Below are 22,150 nucleotides of genomic sequence, written 5' to 3' on the forward strand. Positions count from 1 at the left end.
GGGGGGGGGGGGGGGGGGTATACATATAGTATTCATAACGAATTGCACGTTGCTCATATACGTTAATTTAACTTAAATTAACTTTTAACGTTCCTTTCACATAATATATCCCACATATTATACTCAAACCACACTACTTAGAAATAAATTTGGAGAATGAGCTACGTATGATTACGATTAATTTGAAACGTTAAAGTAAAAATGTTTATACGGTATCCTCTTACTACAAAGCATATCAGCGTGCTTCAACATTTTTTTATCTTATACAAAACTTACGAATAACGTATTCGACGTATGGCAGCGTATTTGACAAATTTTTCATGCGCTGAGTTACGCTTGATTTAATCGCCTTTGTATATTGACCGGGAGATTAGAATGTTAGCTACAAACCTCTATACAGATTCTAGCCATTTTATGACTCTACAAAGATAATAATTACAACGTCAATGTTAATAACCTGAAATCTCTTTCTTGCAACATATTCTAATCCATATCAATTCCCATTGTCATTTGTATCTAACTTCTAATCTTATTGGTAACTTGTTTATTTCGACTAACTACTCACCATTTAGTATTTATTGTCAATATCCATGGCTATTTCCCTCGCTTGACATAAAGATATGCTTATTATAGCCTTCGAAAATATAATTGTTCTAAATGTTCTGAGCAAGATGTTGGTTCACGATTATTACATGTTGCATTGGTTTTATTGTTTTCTAGTTCGCGAGTTCAGCAGACAAAATCATTATCTAAGGAAGCTTTTTATTTATAACGACCATAATATAACGTCTACTGGTTTCTGGTAAATAATCAGTATGTCGGTAGTAATAAATGTTTTGAAAATATTCTTCTTTGGAACTTGTTACAGTTCAAATCATTTGAGACAGAAAATGCGACTATCGATGGATTATATTGAAAATAAAAGCCCTTGAGGATACAGACACGCAAATCCCATTTTTATCAAAATCTTAAACTTTAGAACCGTCTTGACAAGTCGATATTTTTGTATAAAATCAATTCACTAAAATGTCCATGTTTCATTTTACCTACTGCTTTGCGATACATGTCCATAGAAATACATTTATTAGAGAGATGGGGCGCAAAGGTAACTAACTAGTGATAACACTCGGTCATAATTTGCGAAACTCCATGCAACTATTAACTGATGGGTTTACAGTACAGTTGGCTCTTACAGCTGACATATCTTTGAAACGTCTTAAATTTGTCTCACTATAGCGAACATTGGAACCCCTAAAACCACGTGATGATTACACACTACAAAAAGTTGACTTGGCGTGACGGTGCAAATAGCCAGTGCGTTTGTCTTATTTCGAAATACAGATTCGTGACGATTCGTATATGCCTGGTAGATGTACATGGTATACGTATTTAAATGCTTAATAGACGTAATGAATATGTTAACACGGAAAATCGTCAGGCCCTTTTGGCCAAGACGATAAAAAGCTTGCACCATTCAATAATTGAAAGCATAAGGAAAATGGAACAAGCGGTCACCAGGTTTTATTCCTCTTCAAGATACGTAATTTGATTAATTAATTTAGACTCGGTTAACGTGATTTAAACTACAATCAATTGACAGTAACTACGACATACTCTAGACTCTCGTGACAGAATATATTAATTGCTTCATCCTTATTTATACTGGAATTGATTACAGTTACTGAAGTCGTGATGTGTGTTGAGTCAAAACAGATTAAGATAATCCTTAAAAAACACGAATTCCACAAAATTGATAACGCTCTTGGATGAATACTATCACATTTCAGCTGTCTATGGTTCTTTAATTTTGAAACCATCTTGAAACATATTGGTATATGTGTTGTATCCCACGCAATAAAACAACATTCTAGCTGCCCAACATTTTTTGATATATCAACGCACGAATCTATTCCTATAGCTTTAGCTTAAGACAAATCGGTTGATGTTTTGTAAGACTTTAAGCTATAATGCAAATTGATAAAAGGAAAAGGTTCATACTAGCCTTTATTTGCATCACTTTTGGAATTTGACAATGCTTTCTTACATGACAATATTTTCATGTACTAAGTTCGAATAGAGGTTTTTTTTTAATTCAAATTTATAAAATGGTACGGACAGCAGTGAAAAAAGGCGTATAATGAAATAAAAAACTTACCATTGACAAACGCTGGAATGACCATCATAACCAGTATCTGATGTAAAAGTGCCATCTTCAACAAATTTGTTTTTCTCCTTAATCGTTTCCAACAAGTATTATATCTTCGTGATGTATCGATATCAAGATAACATGCTGGTTTCTACTCATGTAAGGATCGGTTTAAGAAAATGCGTTACTTTGAAGTATTCCAATTTCATTTAAATTAGACTCTTGTTTCATTGACTTCACGACTCTGTCTAATATCTGTGGTTCGTCAGAAGAAAAATTGGAAGATGAACATTCACGCTGCTTGAACTATCTCTGGTTTTAGATCGATTAATATATATATATATATATATATATATATACCTAATATTACTTGGTAACATTTGGAATATTTCAACAGTAAAATACGAGATAAAATTAAGGAAGCCGTCAGATGAAAAGTAGATTTTAACAAAGTTTAATCCTTGTATTAATGACAGTAACTTTATGGACAGTTTTGTTGAAGCAGTACAAGCATTATTCAAAAAATAACCTTTAAAACAGTTTTAAATGTTTTAAGGGAAATTATGATTTTTTAGTAGGTTGGGAAAGTTAGGTGCTAAAATTGATGAGAACCGTACAACAAAATCAAAAGTTTAACCTATTACGGTCATCATAATTGTAAAAAATGAGGGCAAAAAATACATTCATTCGAGCGTAGAGTGAACTAAAAGTCGATAAAGTTAACATTTGGTCATACTTCAGTTTAAGTTTGATACAGTTGTCGATTATTTTAATTTGATCTAGATCCTACGTTTTTATTACATAGACAAAATCATATACATATAAACATATATGACAGAAAAATTAATTCATATTTCAGGGAGTTGTTTTACCTTCAGAATTTTTTCAAATGTTCAAATTCATATTTACTATGTATTTCGCGATGCTATTTAAAAAGAAAGCTGTGTTTTTTAAACATCTTTCTTCGAACTGAAATATCCTGACTACTGATTTGCTGTTTTTCATATAATAAATTATTTCAGACAGAATGGATACACGAGATGTATAAAATTAATTAAATTGTTTATACCATCAGAACAAAACTATGAATGAAGGTAGTTCGTAAATACGTTCAAACGCTTTAGACTTGAAGTACAGTCTATGTTTAAACACAGTTGTGGTCATTTGTTTCATTCCTTCAGATAATATTGATAAAGAACTATTAATATATACAGTGAAGGCGGCGATCCTGAGAGAAATAATTTTAAAGTTGAGAATGATATATCGGGTGAATGTAAGACCTAAACTCCATATACCATTAACTAGAAAAGCAATGAGCAAGAAGCAAATTTGAATAATTGAAGATTTATTGCTTCGTACACATTAAAGCACGTCTACAGGTTCATAAAGATACAATAAACATACTAATATAATCAATAATATAAGGATATTAATATACATTCGTAATTAAAATTATGTTCTCTTAAATACAAAATAAATTCATAATATTTCTTGTTTAATGATAACGTTTCATAGCTAAATTTGCATTGAATGCACCAATAATTGTATATTGTAACTAAGCCTGTAGCTGAAAAAAACATATTTAGCCCCACCTCAACCCATAGAAAATGTGATCGATAACGTAATTATTATAGTCTACAGGCGCAGTCATTGTGATGATGGCTGCCGGCGAGTCTAGTATAGTACATGGGTCGGTTTGTACAGTTAACAACTAGTTAGTTGATTGTTGGTAGAAGGATCTAGATCAATTTAATCGATTGGTGCTGTTGGTCGAATTATGTGGCGGCGAATCCCCTGTTTTTAATATTAGTCTCTAATGGTAAAATTTGGTTTGGTTTAGTTTGAATGAGAAAATTCGACCTGTGGCGATGTGGTAGTGGCGACATTTAATGGCATTGAAGTGGTCTGGTAGGACGTTGTTGGTGCGTAGTCTGGTTGCCGGTTTGCAGATGGCTTCAGATTGATGAAGTGGTTTGTTTCAATTTATTTTCTCCGGGGTTAGATTTCCCCCAGACTCAGAATTTCCTTGGCACAACGAACTAAATGCACTTGATCATTCCCCTTGGATGTGGATGTGATAGGATCCAAAATGGTTCAATCTGGAGGTTTTTGTTGATTTAGTAGTTGAGGCCATATTTCAGCTAGGACTTCTGATTTTTAGAAATATATTGAAGACTTCTTAGATTACGTCATGTGGCGTGCAAAACAGGGATAGACAAGCTGCTGCGTCCTTGAAGACAAGAAGTTCCGCTGAATTGGAGTCATCCTGTTTCTCCATTACTTGAACTGTAACCTTAGTAGTCGGTAAATTGACTGGTCATGCAAAACGGCTGACATGAGAAAAACCATGTGCCTTTAGGTAGGACAGTATTTGCCAGTCGGAGCCGAATAAAAGTCAACGAGCGAGCTCTGTAAGCCCAGATAAATGTCTCTCTTGTTTTTGATTTTTCCCCTACAGAATACTATCCCAATGTAATCGTGTAAAAAATAAACCAGAATTTCAACAATTATTCCGTGTCTCGGTTTGAAAAATCAAACCATTTATCCCAAGAATAAAGTTAGTCTCATTGGTATGCAACAAGAATTTCTATCAATCTCATTAATTTCGTTTCAATCATGGCGAAATTATAGTGAGTGAAATTTTCAAATTAGGATTAGAGCTTATAATATTCTTTTTAAGTTTCAAAGAAGATGATATACAGGTGTCGGGAGGGAACTAGAGATATCTTAAATTTCAAACCGGGGCTGCTGGCTTAACCTGTCAGACTGTCAATCGATTCTTTTACAAAGTGGATTTCCTCACGACCTTGGAAATGTTGAATTTGTCAGTGGAGATGACAAAAGATAGGTACAGAACTTATTCAAAGACTAGTTGAAAACTGTGAAAATTTTCGTTATCGGTTTCATTGGATATAATAAAGTCTATTAACTTAAATTTATTGTTCAGCTGGTGAGTGTAAATTCAAAAACACTAATAGCTTAAATACAATGTTTTAAACTGTCAAAGGGTACTTAAAACCACTGATTTAGGCGCGAAACAATTATCATGTTTTACAAATTATAACTTGAACATCTATCATCGATAGAAAAATAATACTATTAGTAAGTAATAAAAGTATTTTATTGTAAATTTATTGATAGTAGTTAAACGTAAACACAACATCATGGGTAACAACATAATAAAATATTCAATCTGGTTAATTCTATCAGTTAGTCTCTGTTACTCATGATGAATGACTATCACTTGTATGCGAGATTTGCTGTTCTGTACTACCGGCAATGACCGTTGAATTAGTTTTACTTGTCGAATTAGTTTTCCTTATTGGGGTTAATCGAACTAAGTGGGCCTTCCACAGGCGTAAAACGTTTCGATTAACCGTAAACGCTACAAAGAGGAAAACCCCTTGAGAGCCATTTAAAATAATGGATAGGTATTCTAGAATGGTGCTGTTAAATGTTTCAGCTAATAAAGCTACAATCCAGAATAATCCCGTAACAACTGATAATTTTAAATAGATATAAACATTATTGCGCTCACCACCAGTTTGTCGTCCCATTATCTGAACACGCTGTATAGATATTATAGTAAATGTAAAAAATATAATATTACTGATAATGATCAATATAAGAGGAATGACGAATGAATATAAAATAAGTTCTTTTGAAGTCAAATAACAAACAACACCACCATACCCTATTTCTGATCCGCCGGACATTTGCAGGTTAGCAATGATAGTAAATATTACAATAAGTCCAGGGAAACCATTTGCATATACAGTATATTTCACAATATGTTTCAAATGTCCCTCAGATGGACTTTTGGTTAAATTTTGAAGAACAAACACTTTGAACATATGAAAGGAACAGACATGCATCCAAAATATCGAGGTAAGCCAAAGGTAATGAATAATGATTCCAATGGCTTTACATTATGTTGGATTTTTAATACTTATACCACTAATTAACGTAAACTGGGCTAAAAATAATGATGCAATCAAAATCATGTTAGTTTTACCAGGCAACGTCCGAAGTTCAGGTTTGGATAAGAAGGTCATAAAGGATATAGCAAGACAAACAAGTGATGATGTTATACAAGCAACATTTAAATACCAAGATAACAGATCTTCTAGTTTCTCTTCTTCAACAATATACAACAAACTGTTATTCAGGAATTCTGTATCTAGTTTTACAATGATATCATTGACACATACAACAAGTTTCTGTTGAAAATTAACATGATATTGGTTTGACTCTAGAGAGATATTAAGGTGAGGAATATACGCTGTAAGGTAGTCCACTACATATTCAGATGATTCGAAATGAATATAGGGACACATTAATTGTTCACTGATGAATGTATATTTATCTTCAGTAACCGGTGAAGCTGTTGCAAGTTCTATGCAACAGAGGTCTACATTGCTATCAAGCTGGTAGAATCGTTCAAAACTGATATTTTTAGGCAGATTATTAACATATGAATAACCAATATCAACACCACCAATATATTCAGTTACCTTCACAAATTTATCAATATCCCTTTGTAGTTGGAATAGTTCTACCGATTGGCTCACTTGAAACCAACATCTGACATTAAGGAATTTTAAATTTTCATTCGCCCAACCGTTCCAGTATAATTGCCTACTTGGTGTTGAAACACGTAATGAATAATTCTTAGAATGAAGACCCTGGGATACATACGAGAATGAATTTCCAATAATTTGATCCCATAGCTGATCTGCTATATTCAGTGGTCCTTTAAGAATCATTAATCGTATGTTGATGATAAAATACTTCATATTACTATCTATCGTGGAAACTGGACAGGTTTTATTTACTATCTTGGCATCTTCAAAACATAAAATTCTTCTACATTTTAACTGAAAGACAATCGTATGATATAAAAATTACCTATACGACATGTCCATAACATTGAGGTCATATATACTGTGTCACACTTAAATCGAGGGAATACGTAGTATTAACATTTTTGATTTCATGGTTGTGTATGAAAGAGAGAAAATAGGCACAGTTTAATCAGTGAAACATTAGTTATAATTTCCGGCGATTTCTGTTCAAACGAATTGTGACAAACCTTAAAGGAAAAACAAAGTTTACTTACTGCTATAGTATCCATCCACTCTTCATCTTGAATACATTTCAATATTTTGTTATCTGGAGAAAATGTTTCTGAGAATCTCGTTAGAGCTCTTAATGGGTTATACCCTTCACTCTTTACTGAAGATACAGCACCACCATTACACATATAACAATATATATTCTGATAGACATTACCCACATCATCATATACAGGGTAGTAATACGAATCACATGAATCTTGATCCGTTTGTGACCCTTCAGAACAATTAGAAATGGGTACAATAGATCTTAAATAATCACAGACTCTCAAGGATATGTTATCAGGAGGGTAGATAATTGTTGCCATTTGATCTGAACGTAAAGTCCAAGGTATGAGATACCGTTCATTGTTTTTGATGGCACATTCAATATTACTGTATGTTCTTCCTGTAATGTTTGATGTGACAGGTTCAATTCTTTTATTACATTTTTTTCTATTTGTACCTTGTTGGTAACTAGTTGTCATGTAGTAGCCATACTCAATATGTAACTCATAAAATCTATATACATTTTCATTTTGAGCAACACAGGAAAATTCAGGATTTGGTTCAGATGTGTGAAGATGAAATTTCTGTGCAACATCTATACAACAATCTCCATATATCATACAACCTTTATCACAATAACACTTCACACAATGTGGAATAGTCATGAGGCCTTTTTCTGGATTGTGTATACATTCTCTACACATGTTCATTCCACCGGTGGAGTGGAGGACGTCTAATACAGAACTTACAACTGGGCATATAAATATATTGAAGTGTATTATCTGAAATATCAAAATACTTAGTGTTATGTTTTATAATGAGGGTGATTAAAATAAATGCCCTTTTGCCCGAATTATTCGATTAGTTTGGTTGTAGACAACATAAAAAATAATGGTTATTTTTATACGCCCACTTGAATATATGGTCGTATATTGTCGTCGCCCCTGTCCGTCGGTCCGTCCGTCAACATTTCTTGTGAGCACTATAGAGACTACAGTTTTTATCTGATTATGATAAAACTTGGTGTGATGCTTTAGATTGATAAGATCTCGGACAAGTTCGAATTTGACATATTTTCGATGAACGGTTTTTGAGATATTGCCCTTGACTTAGAACGCCGATTCTGATGAAACTTGGTGTGATCTTTGGAATTAATAAGATCTCGGACAAGTTCTAACTTTACGCATTTTCGATGAACGGTTTTTGAGTTATTGCCCTTGACTTTGTTAAAACGCGTTGAAATTTGTTAAAAATAGTTCGTGAGCAGGATGGAAGCTACAGTTTTAAACCGATTCTGATGAAACTTGGTGTGATCATTGGAATTGATAAGATCTCGGACAAGTTCTAACTTGACGCATGTCTGATGAACGGTTTTTGAGTTATTGCCCTTGACTTTGTTAAAACGTGTTGAAATTTGTTAAAAATAGTTTGTGAGCAGGATTGACGCTACAGTTTTCAACCGATTCTGATGAAACTTGGTGTAATCATTGGAATTGATAAGATCTCGGACAAGTTCTAATTTGACGCATTTTCAATGAACGGTTTTGGAGTTATTGCCCTTGACTTTGTAAAAACGCGTCAAAATTGTTAAAAATAGTTCGTGAGCAGGATTGAAGCTACAGTTTTCAACCGATTCTGATGAAACTTGGTGTGATCATTGGAATTGATAAGATCTCGGACAAGTTCTAACTTGACGCATGTCTGATGAACGGTTTTTGAGTTATTGCCCTTGACTTTGTTAAAACGTGTTGAAATTTGTTAAAAATAGTTTGTGAGCAGGATTGACGCTACAGTTTTCAACAGATTCTGATGAAACTTGGTGTGATCATTGGAATTGATAAGATCTCGGACAAGTTCTAATTTGACGCATTTTCAATGAACGGTTTTTGTGTTATTGCCCTTGACTTTGTAAAAACGCGTCAAAATTTGTTAAAAATAGTTCGTGAGCAGGATTGAAGCTTCAGTTTTCAACTGATTCTGATGAAACTTGGTGTGATCATTGGATTTGATAAGATCTCGGACAAGTTCTAACTTGACGCATTTTCGATGAACGGTTTTTGAGTTATTGCCCTTGACTTTGTTAAAATGCGTCGAAATTTGTTAAAAATAGTTTGTGAGCAGGATTGACGCTACAGTTTTCAACCAATTCTGATGAAACTTGTTGTGATCATTGGAATTGATAAGATCTCGGACAAGTTCTAACTTGATACATTTTTGATGAACGGTGTTCGAGTTATTGCCCTTGACTTTGTAAAAACGCGTCAAAATTTGTTCGTGAGCACAACAGAAGCTACAGTTTTCAACCGATTCTGATGAAACTTGGTGTGATCATTGAAATTGATAAGATCTCGGACAAGTTCTAACTTGACGCATGTCTGATGAAATGTTTTTGAGTTAATGCCATTAACTTACGAAAAACGCGTCAAAATTTGTTTTTTGCCCTTGATTAGAGCTGTATGATTTAATTGTTTGTTGTATTTGGGTTTTTGATATTGATTTTAAAAAATTTAGTGGAAATATTCAGCATACATAATTTCTTTAATATGAGAAAATTCATACTTAAGTCACTAAAGTCACTTTTATCATTTCTGACAGCTGCCAGTGGGCGTATGTTACCTTGCAACGCAAGCTATCTTTATATTTTTATGTTGGGGTAATGCAAAATGCCACAATGTCAATGCAGCATAACGATACTAGATTAATGATAGCCAAAATATATCGACCCTTAGCCTATATATGCAGTAAAACCTATACGCAGTTCTACATAAATTTGAACATGGTGCCGGTACAGATTCAAACCTTCGTCTCTCATCTTTTTTTTTCTCAGCCTATGATATCTATACCTCTTAGGATGACCAAAAAAATTGAAATTTTTAAACCTGGTTGTAATGAGTCCAGTTTGAAACTTGAAATTCTATGTCCAATTTAAGAAGTAGTATTCCTTTAACTATATTGTATTCCTTTGTATACGTCAACATGAAAAAGGGGCTTTATTGGCGTCCGTCCGTCCAAAATTGAAAAATGTTTAGTAGCCTATGAGTTATTGCCCCTGTTCTTGGAAACGCGTTCAATTTTTAGCTTGTAAACACTCCAGACGGCACAAATATGTCGGATTTTGACGAAACTTGTTGAAATTGTTTATTATCAACCATTGATGATGCTCTCTAATGAAAGTCAGAAAATCAAAAAATATTTTAAATGACCTCTCTCTTGAAAACTCGTTCAATATTTACAATATTTAGCTTATTCTTACTGAATTTTGACACAACCTGGTAATATTCATCAGTATGACCTCAAAACGTTCGAAAGAAGTGTATGACTGAAGGTCGAATATTTCATATACTCATGTTTTTTACTTTTAGTACTGCCAAATATTTTTATTCGACCTGCCAGTGGCCCGGTGGTCGTACATGACAAGCTATCTTTGCATTTACAATTGTCAACATTTCATTATATTGCTGCAACATCTCGGATAAAAGGAAGAGGGACGAAGTCCGTCTATATTATTTACTTACCTTTTGAAGTAAATCCATATCGAATGATGTGGCAGTCGACTGAAATATATCCTATATATAGGTGTAAACTATTAATGTCATTATTTTTCAATCATTTCGACTAATTGTGTTTCACTTAATGTGTAGGTATAGGATATAAAAAAAGTAGATTCATTAACTGAAAATAAATCATTATTGATTTTATTGAATCATCTTCATAAGCTACATTTGATTAAATCAACTACAGGTATATCAGAAAAAGTAATAAGATTGCTGTAAAGTCTTTCCTCTCGGCACCCCTTTCGGAGAGTACTTCGGAGAGAATACTTATAGGCCGATGACTCTACTTGTGTTCAAGTCCAAAGGCTTTAATTAATTCGATTTCCTTTAAAATACTAAAATAATGTTAAGTTAATGTCGCGGTTGTTGCTAGCGAGGCATACTATGATCATCCTTTTGGAACACCTGATGCTACTTTTCGACTGGGTTGGTCAAATCGACATCCCTTTCGGAGAATCCACATACCTGATACTGTTTAATAAGTCTTTTTTTATATTGCTGAATATGTTCCTTGAAAATCATTAGGTCAGAAAGAATGAAATTCAAATTTAGCGCCGTATTCGCCTTAATTTTTCAATTAAAATTTTCATTTCATATTGCTGCAATTGAATTCGAAGGTATTTTAAAATGAATATTTCCTGATTATCACTATTTCATCACCTACTTTGCTTTGTTGAGAATTTCATATATCTGTAAAATGATATCTAATATGCAATGGTACCAAATAGTTTTAACTGAAACCATACCATACCAAAGTGACTTTTGTTATCTTGGAAGAGGAGAAATATGGCTAACATAATCTTAAAATGACAGATAGAATTTCTAACAATCTCGGATTGATAGCCACTTTGTTTATAAGAGCAGCATCATTTCTCATTTTCTCTGGAGTATAGTTTCAATAGTAATAATCTTATTAGGGCACCTTCACTGCTACATTAGGCTATACTTGTTTCAGAAATGTAGTTACATCGCCAGAAGAGCTGTTGACTACATTAGTCTCGAAATGACAGCTTCTGCAAATATTTCAAAGGGATAACTACATAGTTTATTATCTCAAAATTTGAATCATCACGGAGGGATTTAGGCATACAGCTTAGCTCTACGTTTACACAATGTTCCCGCCGGACACGGCAGTTATGTTTACCCGAAACGTTTTGCGCCCTGGTTTTTTACTATCCGTGTCAGACAGTAGCAGAACTCAATATCATAATGCTTCGGCCTGCAAACAAAGCGGGACGCACCGTAACGGCTTTCGTTCACCCTAGCTTGACGTGAGAACCGTGACTAAAAAGAACACAACGTGGAAAGGAACTTCAGATGCCTGGGAATACATACGATTCCCGTCCAACTCTTCCATTTTTGTAACGGTCTATTACGCACAATTGTCACAAGTTTCTATTATGTTTCTCATCACCACCGAGGCAAATTAAAATTCTGGGCTGACATCCACGCCAATTACAGTCAGCGTTTACTCACGTTCATCCGCAGTTGCATTGAGACAAAAATGGCCAAAATTCAGTAGTATATGTCTTTTCGGATATGACGCATTTCACTTCTGCGCATGCGCAGCTTTTTCAATGCGTCATATCCGAAAAGACACAACTGTTAAAATGTATTATAACAGACTCCTCAAACTGTTAAAAAATGTATTATAACAGATTCCTCCAAACTGTATTTTAACAGACTCCATATAAATTACCCAACCACACACAAGATTCACTAAAATAATACAGTATAAAATAACCGCATTAAAAAAAAAGATGTCTTTAATTTTAAAACACGAACAAAAAAAATTTGAAGGAGACGGTTTCTTCTCTGCGCTATCACCTCTCATCCCCTAAGTGGCCAACTTTGTCCCAAACAATAAATTTCCTCAGGAGTAGATGCAGTGAAAAGATCTAACGAGTTGAAATAATTACAACATATAAGAAAAATGCGAAATAAAAATTATTGGATAAAAACCTCAACTGATTAATGGGAGGTAACACTGTTTTTTGTTTATACACAGTCTAGAGTATTATTGATTTAATAAATACCTTTAATGCCTAGTAACAATCACTCCTCTATTGTTGACTGGATATATGTCACGCTATAATTAACATATCACGCGGGCAACGTCAGCACAGACAGTCTAGACTCTCAACTGTTAGCAGTGTCTCAATTTTTGTTGAAGATTAGGAATTTAACCATACAAAAATCAAGGTATGTTCTTTTTTGTTTGATTTAATCATAAGACGACAGGGTGGAATTAAGATTAACTTGCTGTTTTTTTTTTCAAAAATATCAATTTTTGTTTTATTCCAGTTTAATAGATGCCAACATTTCATATCACGAAGAATATTTAAACCATCGGTAAGGGGATAGAAAAAGGCCAAGAATTTTTACCAAACTCTTATTAGGATCGCTCGTGACATTTCATAAAGTGATTTATTTCTATCGCTTGAATAGTTTTCTCCTTGTATTAAATCTTTCGTATTAAAAATATATGGTGTTTATTTCATTATTGAACAAATATGTCTTTAATAAATGTCCACCCTCCTAAATTATACAGGTCCAGGCACTAGGTTAGATCTACGATTGGACGAAAATGATAATCCCAAACCAGGGGAAGAACCCGTTAATAGAGTTGACGCAGCAACGCCCAAACACGACATACTGTACAGAAACAAAGACATAACATTCAGACACCAAGCAGACAAACAAATGATAGACGAACTCGAAAGTATTCCCTATCCCACTTTCAAAGAGAAATTACAGAGGGCTCTTATCATAAAACTCTTGAAGGCAAAATTGAAATTGGGTATGGGCATAGCAGACGAGATTCACAAAGAATTTCGAAAAAACAAACATTACTTCAAAGTCAAAGTTTTTGATAAAGATGAAATTTGGTCAGCCGATTTAATCAACATGCCAGTCGAGAGAGGGTACAAGTATTGTTTGACGGTGATCAACATATACACGAGATACGCTTGGGTCTTTCCCTTGAAAAACAAATCGGGTCTGACTGTCAAACAAGCATTCGAAACCATAATGAAACAATCCGACAGACGACCCCTAAAGTTGTGAAAGAAATGTGAAATCTCTGGGGTTTGAAATTTACAGCACGCATAACGAAGGTAAGACCGTAGTGATAGAAAGATTCAACAGGACTCTTAAAAGCAAATTATTCGAGAAATTCACGTAATTGAAATCTCAAAAATAGCTTAAAATATTACCAGTTGTTGTCGACGAATACAATAACAAAATACATTCGTCTATAGGTGTGACGCCAACGCAAGCCTCTAATAACCCGAATAACATAAAGTCCGTCAACACTCGAAACAACTTTGAAAACGAGATTAGCAATTTGAATATTAAACCCAAATTCAAAGTTGGAGATCGAGTTCGTATTTTTAAATATAAATCATTGTTTCAGAAAGGTTACGTCGGGTATTGGACTAACGAGATATGCATCGTTGATAAAGTAAATAGCACATCACCTCCCACGTATGAATTGATCGATCAAGACAAAGAACAAATCATAGGAAGGTTTTATCAAAATGAACTTCAAAAAACTGACTTTTAAAAATGAATCTCGAAAATGAAGATTTAGATGAAAGGTTAAGAAATTTAGATGTCGACAAGCACTTTCCTAAATTAAGATTTTTTAAATTTAAATGTAAATTTATCTTCAAAATATTATTGAATGTGTTTTATCAGAATGTTATACAAGTTTTTTCAAAAAAAAAACTACGTATATATTTCGTCAGTTGGGTCTTCAGCAATACTTACCGCCTACTTCGAAAAACACCTCAAAAAAATCAACTTAAAAAATGAATGCATTTCTCGATAAATACGGAAAAGACACGACCACAAATTTTCAACTTGTGAAATGGGCCAAGGAGTTGAACGTATCGCCGTTTTATTATTGCATGCGAGATGAAATTGATGAACTGAAATACAAGAAAGGTAAATTTTACGCGATCTCAAACATTCATACGTCGGATCAAAAAGGAGTTCAACACTCTGCTTTACACAAAGATTCTTCGAATAACTTTTATTTCTTTGATTCTTTCGGTCTAGAACCGACAGAAGAGATAACGAAATTGACTAGCAAACCAATCAAATGTTCTACGTTTCAAATTCAAATGCCAGGACAAAAGCTGTGTGGACAGCTGTCGCTTTGGGTTTTATATCGGTTGAGTTTGGGAGAAAAGTTTGAAGAAATTATAATAAATTTAACTCAATAAAAATGGCAAACAAGTTTGGATTAGGGTCTTTACCTCTAGAATCTAAAAATCCCATGACGGCGTTTATAAACAAAGCGAAACCTTTTTTCGTGGATTAAATCGGAGACACCTTACAAGGGGATATCGATATGAACAATTTCAAAATAACTAATTTAAAGTTTCCAGGAAACGATAACGATGCCGTGAACAAGAAATATTTACTGGATCAAATTCAAATAGATAAGGACCATGTTGAAAACAGAATAACTGACGTGAAAAGATACCTCAGACGAAATATTAAAAATCTTGTGGACGAAACCAAACTACAACAAGAGTTAACGAGTTTGAAACGTTTTATTCAAGTGGATAAAACAAGTCAGTTGCAAAATTTAATATTTAAATTAGACGATAAGATTACGAAGGTAAAAATAGACGTCCAACGTTTAATAGATAACCCAAATGTAAACGAGGATAGATTGAAACGAAAACTAACCGCTTTGGAAAGAAAACTTGGCGAATTGCTAGCAGAACTAGACAAGACCGTGGACAAAACCGAGTTACAAAATTCGATATCGAATTTGAACGAAAAGATCGCGAAGCAAAAATTAGATGTTCAAGATATAATTAACACAATAATTGACAAAGATACGTTTAAACGACAATTGACTGCTTTGGATACTTAAATCACGGACGAATTAGAAAAAGAAGTGGGTGTGATTAAAAACTTTCTTCAAAATAAATTTCGAGATGATATGAAAAATTATATTAAAGAACAGGTCAATCTTTTAGTATCTAGAATTCATGACGATTTTTTGAGACAAGAGAGAAGGTTGACCAAATTAGAAGCTATTGTCACGGACAAGTATTATTTCAATCTTCCATTCGAAAGTGACACTGTCTTCGATGGAAAAGACCAAATTTATAAATCAAACAAATACGGATTCAAAGCAGAAATAAAAGTGGGTTCTCTCGTAGACGGAGAACCTAAATACGTATTCGATATCGGCGAAACAGAAGCGTTTACTTTTCGAGATAATTGTCTGATTCAAATAGAGTTTCCCATGAAGGTTAAAGTCAATAAAGTAGTCTTCAAACAAACCGGTAATGCCGTCAAACATATTTCATTATTCAATGATGGTAATTTGGAAGAGAATATACGTTTGATTGATAAAAGGGATCAGGAAATTGAAACGAAAAATGGTAAATATGTAGACACCTTTAAAATGGAAGTAGAAAATGATAAGGATAACATTGGAATCAAAGATTTAGATATGATATTGGAGACGGAAAATCCACCATCAACCAACATTGTCAAAATTCCACGACGCTTACACGTGCAGTCACGAGTTTTTACGAACAACAGACTTTGAATACATAAAACTGTATTTTGTTTTAGGTGGAAAATACACCTCGATCGATGTTCATAAAAGTCAACAAGAAAGAGAGTTTATAGTAGATTTATCGTTTGCCGAAGACTCCATCCTTGAAGGTGGTGGTTATATTTTAAGAGCCAAGATAAACATCAAAAAAGAAAAACTAAAATATTCCTATCATCTTTAAGAGGACCATACGAAAAAAGAAATGTCGTTAGTACGCGTAAATGTTGTTACTTTTAATACCCGAAAATATAATAATGCTAGGCCAAACAAGTACGTTCTATATGATATTCAGTGGTTCCATTTATCGGAAATTCACTTAATTTAACGACTTAAAAAATGGAACTCGAAAGCAGACAACAATACATGATAGACAAACAAGAAGAGTTGAAAATAAAGTTGAGACAGTACAATACATGCAGGAAAACATGGAGTAGAATCGATTCTGTTTTCAAAACAGCGAGTGTAGTTCTAACGATAGGAACAATACTTGGAACGGCCGTGACTGGTGGATTAATGGTTCCTGTACTTGTCCCAACTGTATTAGCCACAATTACTGCTATTCAAACTTCATCTTGTGGCTTGATTGCTATAGGTTTCACGAGCAAAAAGAAAGCTCATTATAAAAAGAAAACGGATATCTTGAATATGTATCTTAATCAATTATCTTTTTCGAAAGATCGAGAGAAGACAAGATATAACAGTTGAAGAATTAAAAGAATTCAATGAAATTCTGGACAAATTCCTTACAGAAATATCAGCGGTCAAAATAAAGAAATAATCAAAAATATATACTTTAAAAAATATGAATAAAATCGAACACGATGATACATTGATAGAAAACGTCCTATTTTCCGATGTTATCAAGGCTATCTCTGATAAATTTAAAACATTCAAAGGACAAATTAAAATAGATGGAGAGATAGTCGAGGAAGGGAATCACAGACAATACATGTCACTCCTCGGTTTCAATGCCAAAACTTTTCAGAACATCTTTTCAAATATGGACAAAAAATCTGATGCTTCCGATTGGTATTTTACAGGAAAAATAATTTTAATGAAAGACAATTTCCAAGAAATCAAAAGATCGAGAGTTGGCAGAGGAGGAACTGATCTACTTAAAAAGATAAATGAATACGAAGGTGAAAATTGTTACATACCTACAGATGGTCACTGTTTTATCAAATGCGTCAATCGTGTTTTGAACAATGATTTAACGAGTAAATTTCAAGAATACATCAACGGGTTTTCAAAAGCAAATAGAAAAGGAGTGATGACTTGTGCTAGAATGAAGGAATTCAACAAGAAATTTAACACTTCGTTTCAAATTTATAATCCCAAAAACAGACATTTTCACCCCAGAGACGTACATGATGAATTAGATTGGGTTTTTTACTTACACAACTCGCATTTCTGTCTGATTAGAAGAAGCCAAAAAAGTTTGGGAATTCAAGAAATAGAAGACAATTACGAACAGGTGTGGAAAACGTGTAGAGACTACAACGCAGTAACACAGGTTTCACCCCTCAAACTAAACGTGCTTTCAAGTATGAGTGATGATGCGTTATTCGCATGGGATTGCGAAATGTATTCAGAAGAAGACACGCGAAGAGCAATTCCTTATGCCTGCACTTTAATTAATTTAGAAAAACTAAGAAAAAAGTTAGAAAAAGATATCTTTCTTACTGATAATGTTCCAGAAGAATTTTATGATAAACTAATGAATGTAGAAGAAATATTTGTAGGTACAGATTGTATAGATCAAATGTTGAAATATTTAGGTCAATATGATAGAAAGAGATTAATAATAATTTCTCATAACGGCAGTGGATTCGACAACTGGATCGTGCTTAAAAATTCAAAAAAACTAACGCATTGCCCTTTAAAACACCCAGAGGAATTCTATCTTTTCCTTTATCTAATCCATACACAGATGAAGATTTACAGAAAAAATGGAAAAGACAGAAAGAAATAAAGGGTAATTATTTGCAACATATTAATTTCACATGTTCCTATCAACACAAAAATCTAGTTTGGCTGCATGGGGAAATTCTTCCAATCTTCCCGCGAATTTGAGAAAGATTGCCGACGTAGATATCGCTAAATACACGCAAGACAACTGGGAGGAATTGAGACACGAATGGGAACCTTACGCCAAGAGAGACACTCTCTGTTTGGGAGCTTGTTTGATAAAATATAACCAAGTCATGAACGAAGTTGTAAACCAGAATATGTCCAATAATCTAACGGCTCCATCTTTATCTTTAAAGGGTTGGTATTATTTATATCATTACGATAAAAAAGAAAATATAGAAAAAGTTTATTCGCACACTAATCCTTTTATAAGAAATTTTATTAGACGATCTATTAAACGAGGAAGAGTTTCGGCAAATATAAAATCATTTGAAACGAACAAAATGGATGAAATTTGTAACGTAGTAAAGGAATATACAGAACTTGAAAGTAATAACATAATTGATTTATTCAAGGAATACAGTACAAGCACAAAAGACAAAACGGAGGTTCATTAAAAAAATGAAATGTACTAAACTAATGGCATTTGATGCTAACGGTTTATACGCTTCCGCCATGTCGGATTTAGACAGTGAATATCCGAGAGCAGAAAGTGGAAGACCGTATCTATCAGAAGAAGAAAAAAAATTTGTAAAACTCTAAAATAAACAAAAATTCAGACCTAGAACAGCTATTTTAACAGTGTGGTTTGAGTATCCCAAAAACATGTTTTTCCAACCGAAACCAGCTAAAGATAAAATCACTTTCACGAATAAAGAAGGTAAAAAGGAAACTGGTAACAAAATCAGGTTCAGAAATGTTTTCTGTCACGACGTTTTAACATCGGTTGATATTCAAGAAATAGTGAAAGCCGGTGGACGAATTATTAGAATATTAGATGGTATAGTATACGAAGAAAATTTTAAAACTCCACCCTATAGAGATTATATTTTAATTTTGAGAGATCTAAGAAATAAATATAAACGAGAAGGTAATATCGTGAGTAGTAATTGCATGGAATTATTAGGTAATTCCTTGTATGGTAAATCAATTCAGAAAGATATATTCACAACTAGACATTTATGGAATGAAGCAACTTTACAGGCCAACTTTGATTCACGTGTTAAAACCTATGAGAAAATTAATGATACTCAATATATTGTTGAAACAGAAATTGAAGAAAAAGAGATTACTACCGAAGATAGTAAATCTACACGACTAACACCTAGTCATTTGGGATGATTCGTTTTATCTCACTGTAAAAAAAATAATGAACAATTTCATTCACGTCATAAATGGATTTTATAAACCCGAAATATACTATACCGACACCGATAGTTTGTACATTTCATCCAACAATTGGAAAAAACTAAACAGAGCTGGATTTGGTCTCCGAAAAAGACTATTGCAAAGGTAAAAACGATTACGGTCACGGTGGAATTATATTTGGTTTATATTTAGCACCAAAAGTCAAATACAACATCGTTTTGACTTCTGATGGTGTTTTAAAAGAAAAGAAAACGTTTAAAGGTTATTCTAATGATAAGTGTAGAAGATTACGTTCAGTTAGCAAGCGGACATGATGTGTCGAATGAATTTAATAAACCATGGGAAAAAAGTTTCACCAATGGAGTAGTTATTCCAAACGATAAACAAACTAAAGTTTTTAGAAGTTATTTGTATAATGTTAAAAGAAAACCACCAAACAGCGAAGGAATTATGTATCCTTACAACGACAAAGATGAGTATAGATTTGATGAAAACTATGAATTTGGTGATTTCGATTATCTTACTAGTTGAATGACAATTTCTTGGTTGCCAAAGTCTATGAACCTGTTTTTACCGTCTTTGATTTCCAGATTTATATCTTTGAATATGAAAGAATTGACTGGTAAATAGGTTGTTTGAAACGGTTTCTCTATAATTCTGTATCTGATCGGCACCGTAAAAGTCGGTATGCTGTATATGATTTGGCGTTTGTGCTTGTTGAAAAATCCACCGTTGATCAAATTACAGTGAATGTTGATCACGTCGATGTCGTTCTCGATGTTGGCCTTGTGTGGCGCCAATGTCGATTGCGCGTATATTCGTTTATCAAACCCTAGTAACGCATTCAACGAATTTTCTACGTTGAAATAGACTTGACTGTTATTTCTCAAGATCAGTTTTATTTTGTTCAGATTCAAATTACCTTCGAATTCGATATTGTTTTTACCGTTCACGCTTCCTGCGTATTCGGATAGGTAATCGTTGCTAGTAAGCTTATGATTTTGAACGTAACTCCGTTATCCGTCGATATTTTTAGTTGATTGTTGTTTTTGTTTATTTTGTTATTTCTAATGGAATTGTAAACGGAGAAATACTTTAATCCCAGTTCGTACTGTTTATTGCGATCGAGTTCATACTCGTAGTCTAGAGACAATTTGATGTCTGATTTATTCGAGGTGATAACGAACAATTGTTCTTTATTGGACATTTTTAATGACGTTTATATAGTCTTTTTTAGTGACGATTTTTTTTTCCAAAAGCCGTTTTAATATGCCATTGACTTCATTGTATTGTCTGTCCGATCGATGACCTTCCTTCATGGCCGCTAATATTATTTCTAATCTATTAAGCAATTCTTTATTGTTGTCGGATAAAAACGTTATACCTTGTCCAGATGCCACCATATCATCGAATTCGTCTATTTCTTGTATGATTGGTGGATAATCTTCTGCATAATCATCTACCTCCTCTTCCTCAATAACTTTTGTTATATATAAATCAACTTCTTTCAATGTTCTTGTTTCGGGTCCTGACTTTCTGATCGCATGTAGAAATTTTGAGTATGCAACTAAATCCTTGTAATCGGCAATTTCAACATCCTCGCCATTCATTAAATCTCTTAATCCTCTCGTTAATGTAAATATAGAGTCTTTTGTGTCGATTTTGAATTGTGGTGAATTTCCACTAAATCTTATTCTATATCCATTAAACAATAACCCCTCATCATCAACGATTGGTGAAATACTCTTTGGTAAATCTGGGACAGGGTTTGAAAAAAGACGTTTTATATCATCTAATGTCTTAATACCACCATATTCAATCGGTGGATCTTTATGGGGTGAAGGTTCTATAGCGAGTCTCTTTTTAATATCTTCTTGACTTTTTAATATTGGTTTAAATAGAGTCTGTAGATTTTCCGTTAATCCGAGTTGTTGTAATCTGTTATTTTCAACTTGGGTCTTTATTTTATTCTTAGCTTTGATATATTCTCTATTTCTTTTTAAAATATTATTCCAATCCGTCATTTTTAAAAAAATAAAATTAACATATATCGATCATAACTCTTTCACCCGCAGGTTTTCTAGTATTTACAAATACATATCCATGATCATCTGGGTTTCTCCATTGAGCTTTACAAACCTTTTTAAATGTATCTCTATCCATTCCGTGATTTATAGACTGAATGATTTGATCATTTAATTCAAATAATAAAAACAATTTGCATTTTTTCTAATGAACATAGAATCCATCCCGTAAAAAGATTGGGATTGGTATATGCAGTGACAGTTGTGATGTCTTCCTTTGGTGAAGAATTCTTGTTGAACAGTTTGATTTCTTTGCGCTACGCAGTCGTCAAACAATATTAAGTTCTTTCGATTGCTATCAATATTAGACAAGTCTAGATCATTAACATTTTTCGTGAGAAAAACTTTTATATCCGTTGGATTGAAAGATGGATTCT

At 33.4% G+C, this 22,150-nt stretch overlaps 6 protein-coding genes across 6 annotated transcripts in view; 3 read left to right on the forward strand and 3 right to left on the reverse strand.

The window, feature by feature from the left end:
- Positions 1-2,210, reverse strand: part of LOTGIDRAFT_161855 (hypothetical protein) — a gene marked incomplete at both ends in the record, with an annotated part of 10,531 nt that extends 8,321 nt beyond the window's left edge. The window contains one exon of the mRNA XM_009057740.1: positions 2,156-2,210. Coding sequence (XP_009055988.1) covers positions 2,156-2,210 — 55 coding nt within the window. The remainder of the gene's footprint in view (positions 1-2,155) is intronic.
- A 3,865-nt stretch (positions 2,211-6,075) lies between these two features.
- LOTGIDRAFT_161856 (hypothetical protein) lies at positions 6,076-10,802 on the reverse strand (the record flags this gene model as incomplete). Its single annotated transcript, XM_009057741.1, has 3 exons — positions 6,076-7,023; positions 7,266-8,051; positions 10,785-10,802. 3 exons carry the CDS (start codon positions 10,800-10,802, stop codon positions 6,076-6,078), a joined length of 1,752 nt encoding a protein of 583 aa, XP_009055989.1.
- Positions 10,803-14,635: 3,833 nt separating this feature from the next.
- Positions 14,636-15,714, forward strand: LOTGIDRAFT_161857 (hypothetical protein; the record flags this gene model as incomplete). The annotated part of the gene is made up of 2 exons (XM_009057742.1): positions 14,636-14,771; positions 15,218-15,714. 2 exons carry the CDS (start codon positions 14,636-14,638, stop codon positions 15,712-15,714), a joined length of 633 nt encoding a protein of 210 aa, XP_009055990.1.
- Positions 15,715-17,212: 1,498 nt separating this feature from the next.
- On the forward strand, positions 17,213-18,706 carry LOTGIDRAFT_161858 (hypothetical protein; the record flags this gene model as incomplete). The annotated part of the gene is made up of 2 exons (XM_009057743.1): positions 17,213-18,152; positions 18,678-18,706. The coding sequence occupies 2 exons, from the start codon at positions 17,213-17,215 to the stop codon at positions 18,704-18,706; spliced, it is 969 nt and encodes a 322-aa protein (XP_009055991.1).
- A 440-nt stretch (positions 18,707-19,146) lies between these two features.
- On the forward strand, positions 19,147-19,662 carry LOTGIDRAFT_161859 (hypothetical protein; the record flags this gene model as incomplete). Its single annotated transcript, XM_009057744.1, has 1 exon — positions 19,147-19,662. One exon carries the CDS (start codon positions 19,147-19,149, stop codon positions 19,660-19,662), a length of 516 nt encoding a protein of 171 aa, XP_009055992.1.
- Positions 19,663-20,885: 1,223 nt separating this feature from the next.
- Positions 20,886-21,713, reverse strand: LOTGIDRAFT_161860 (hypothetical protein; the record flags this gene model as incomplete). Its single annotated transcript, XM_009057745.1, has 1 exon — positions 20,886-21,713. The coding sequence occupies one exon, from the start codon at positions 21,711-21,713 to the stop codon at positions 20,886-20,888; it is 828 nt and encodes a 275-aa protein (XP_009055993.1).
- Positions 21,714-22,150: the final 437 nt, after the last annotated feature.

Source organism: Lottia gigantea, assembly GCF_000327385.1.
Source record: "Lottia gigantea unplaced genomic scaffold LOTGIsca_31, whole genome shotgun sequence".
NCBI lineage: Eukaryota > Metazoa > Mollusca > Gastropoda > Lottiidae > Lottia > Lottia gigantea.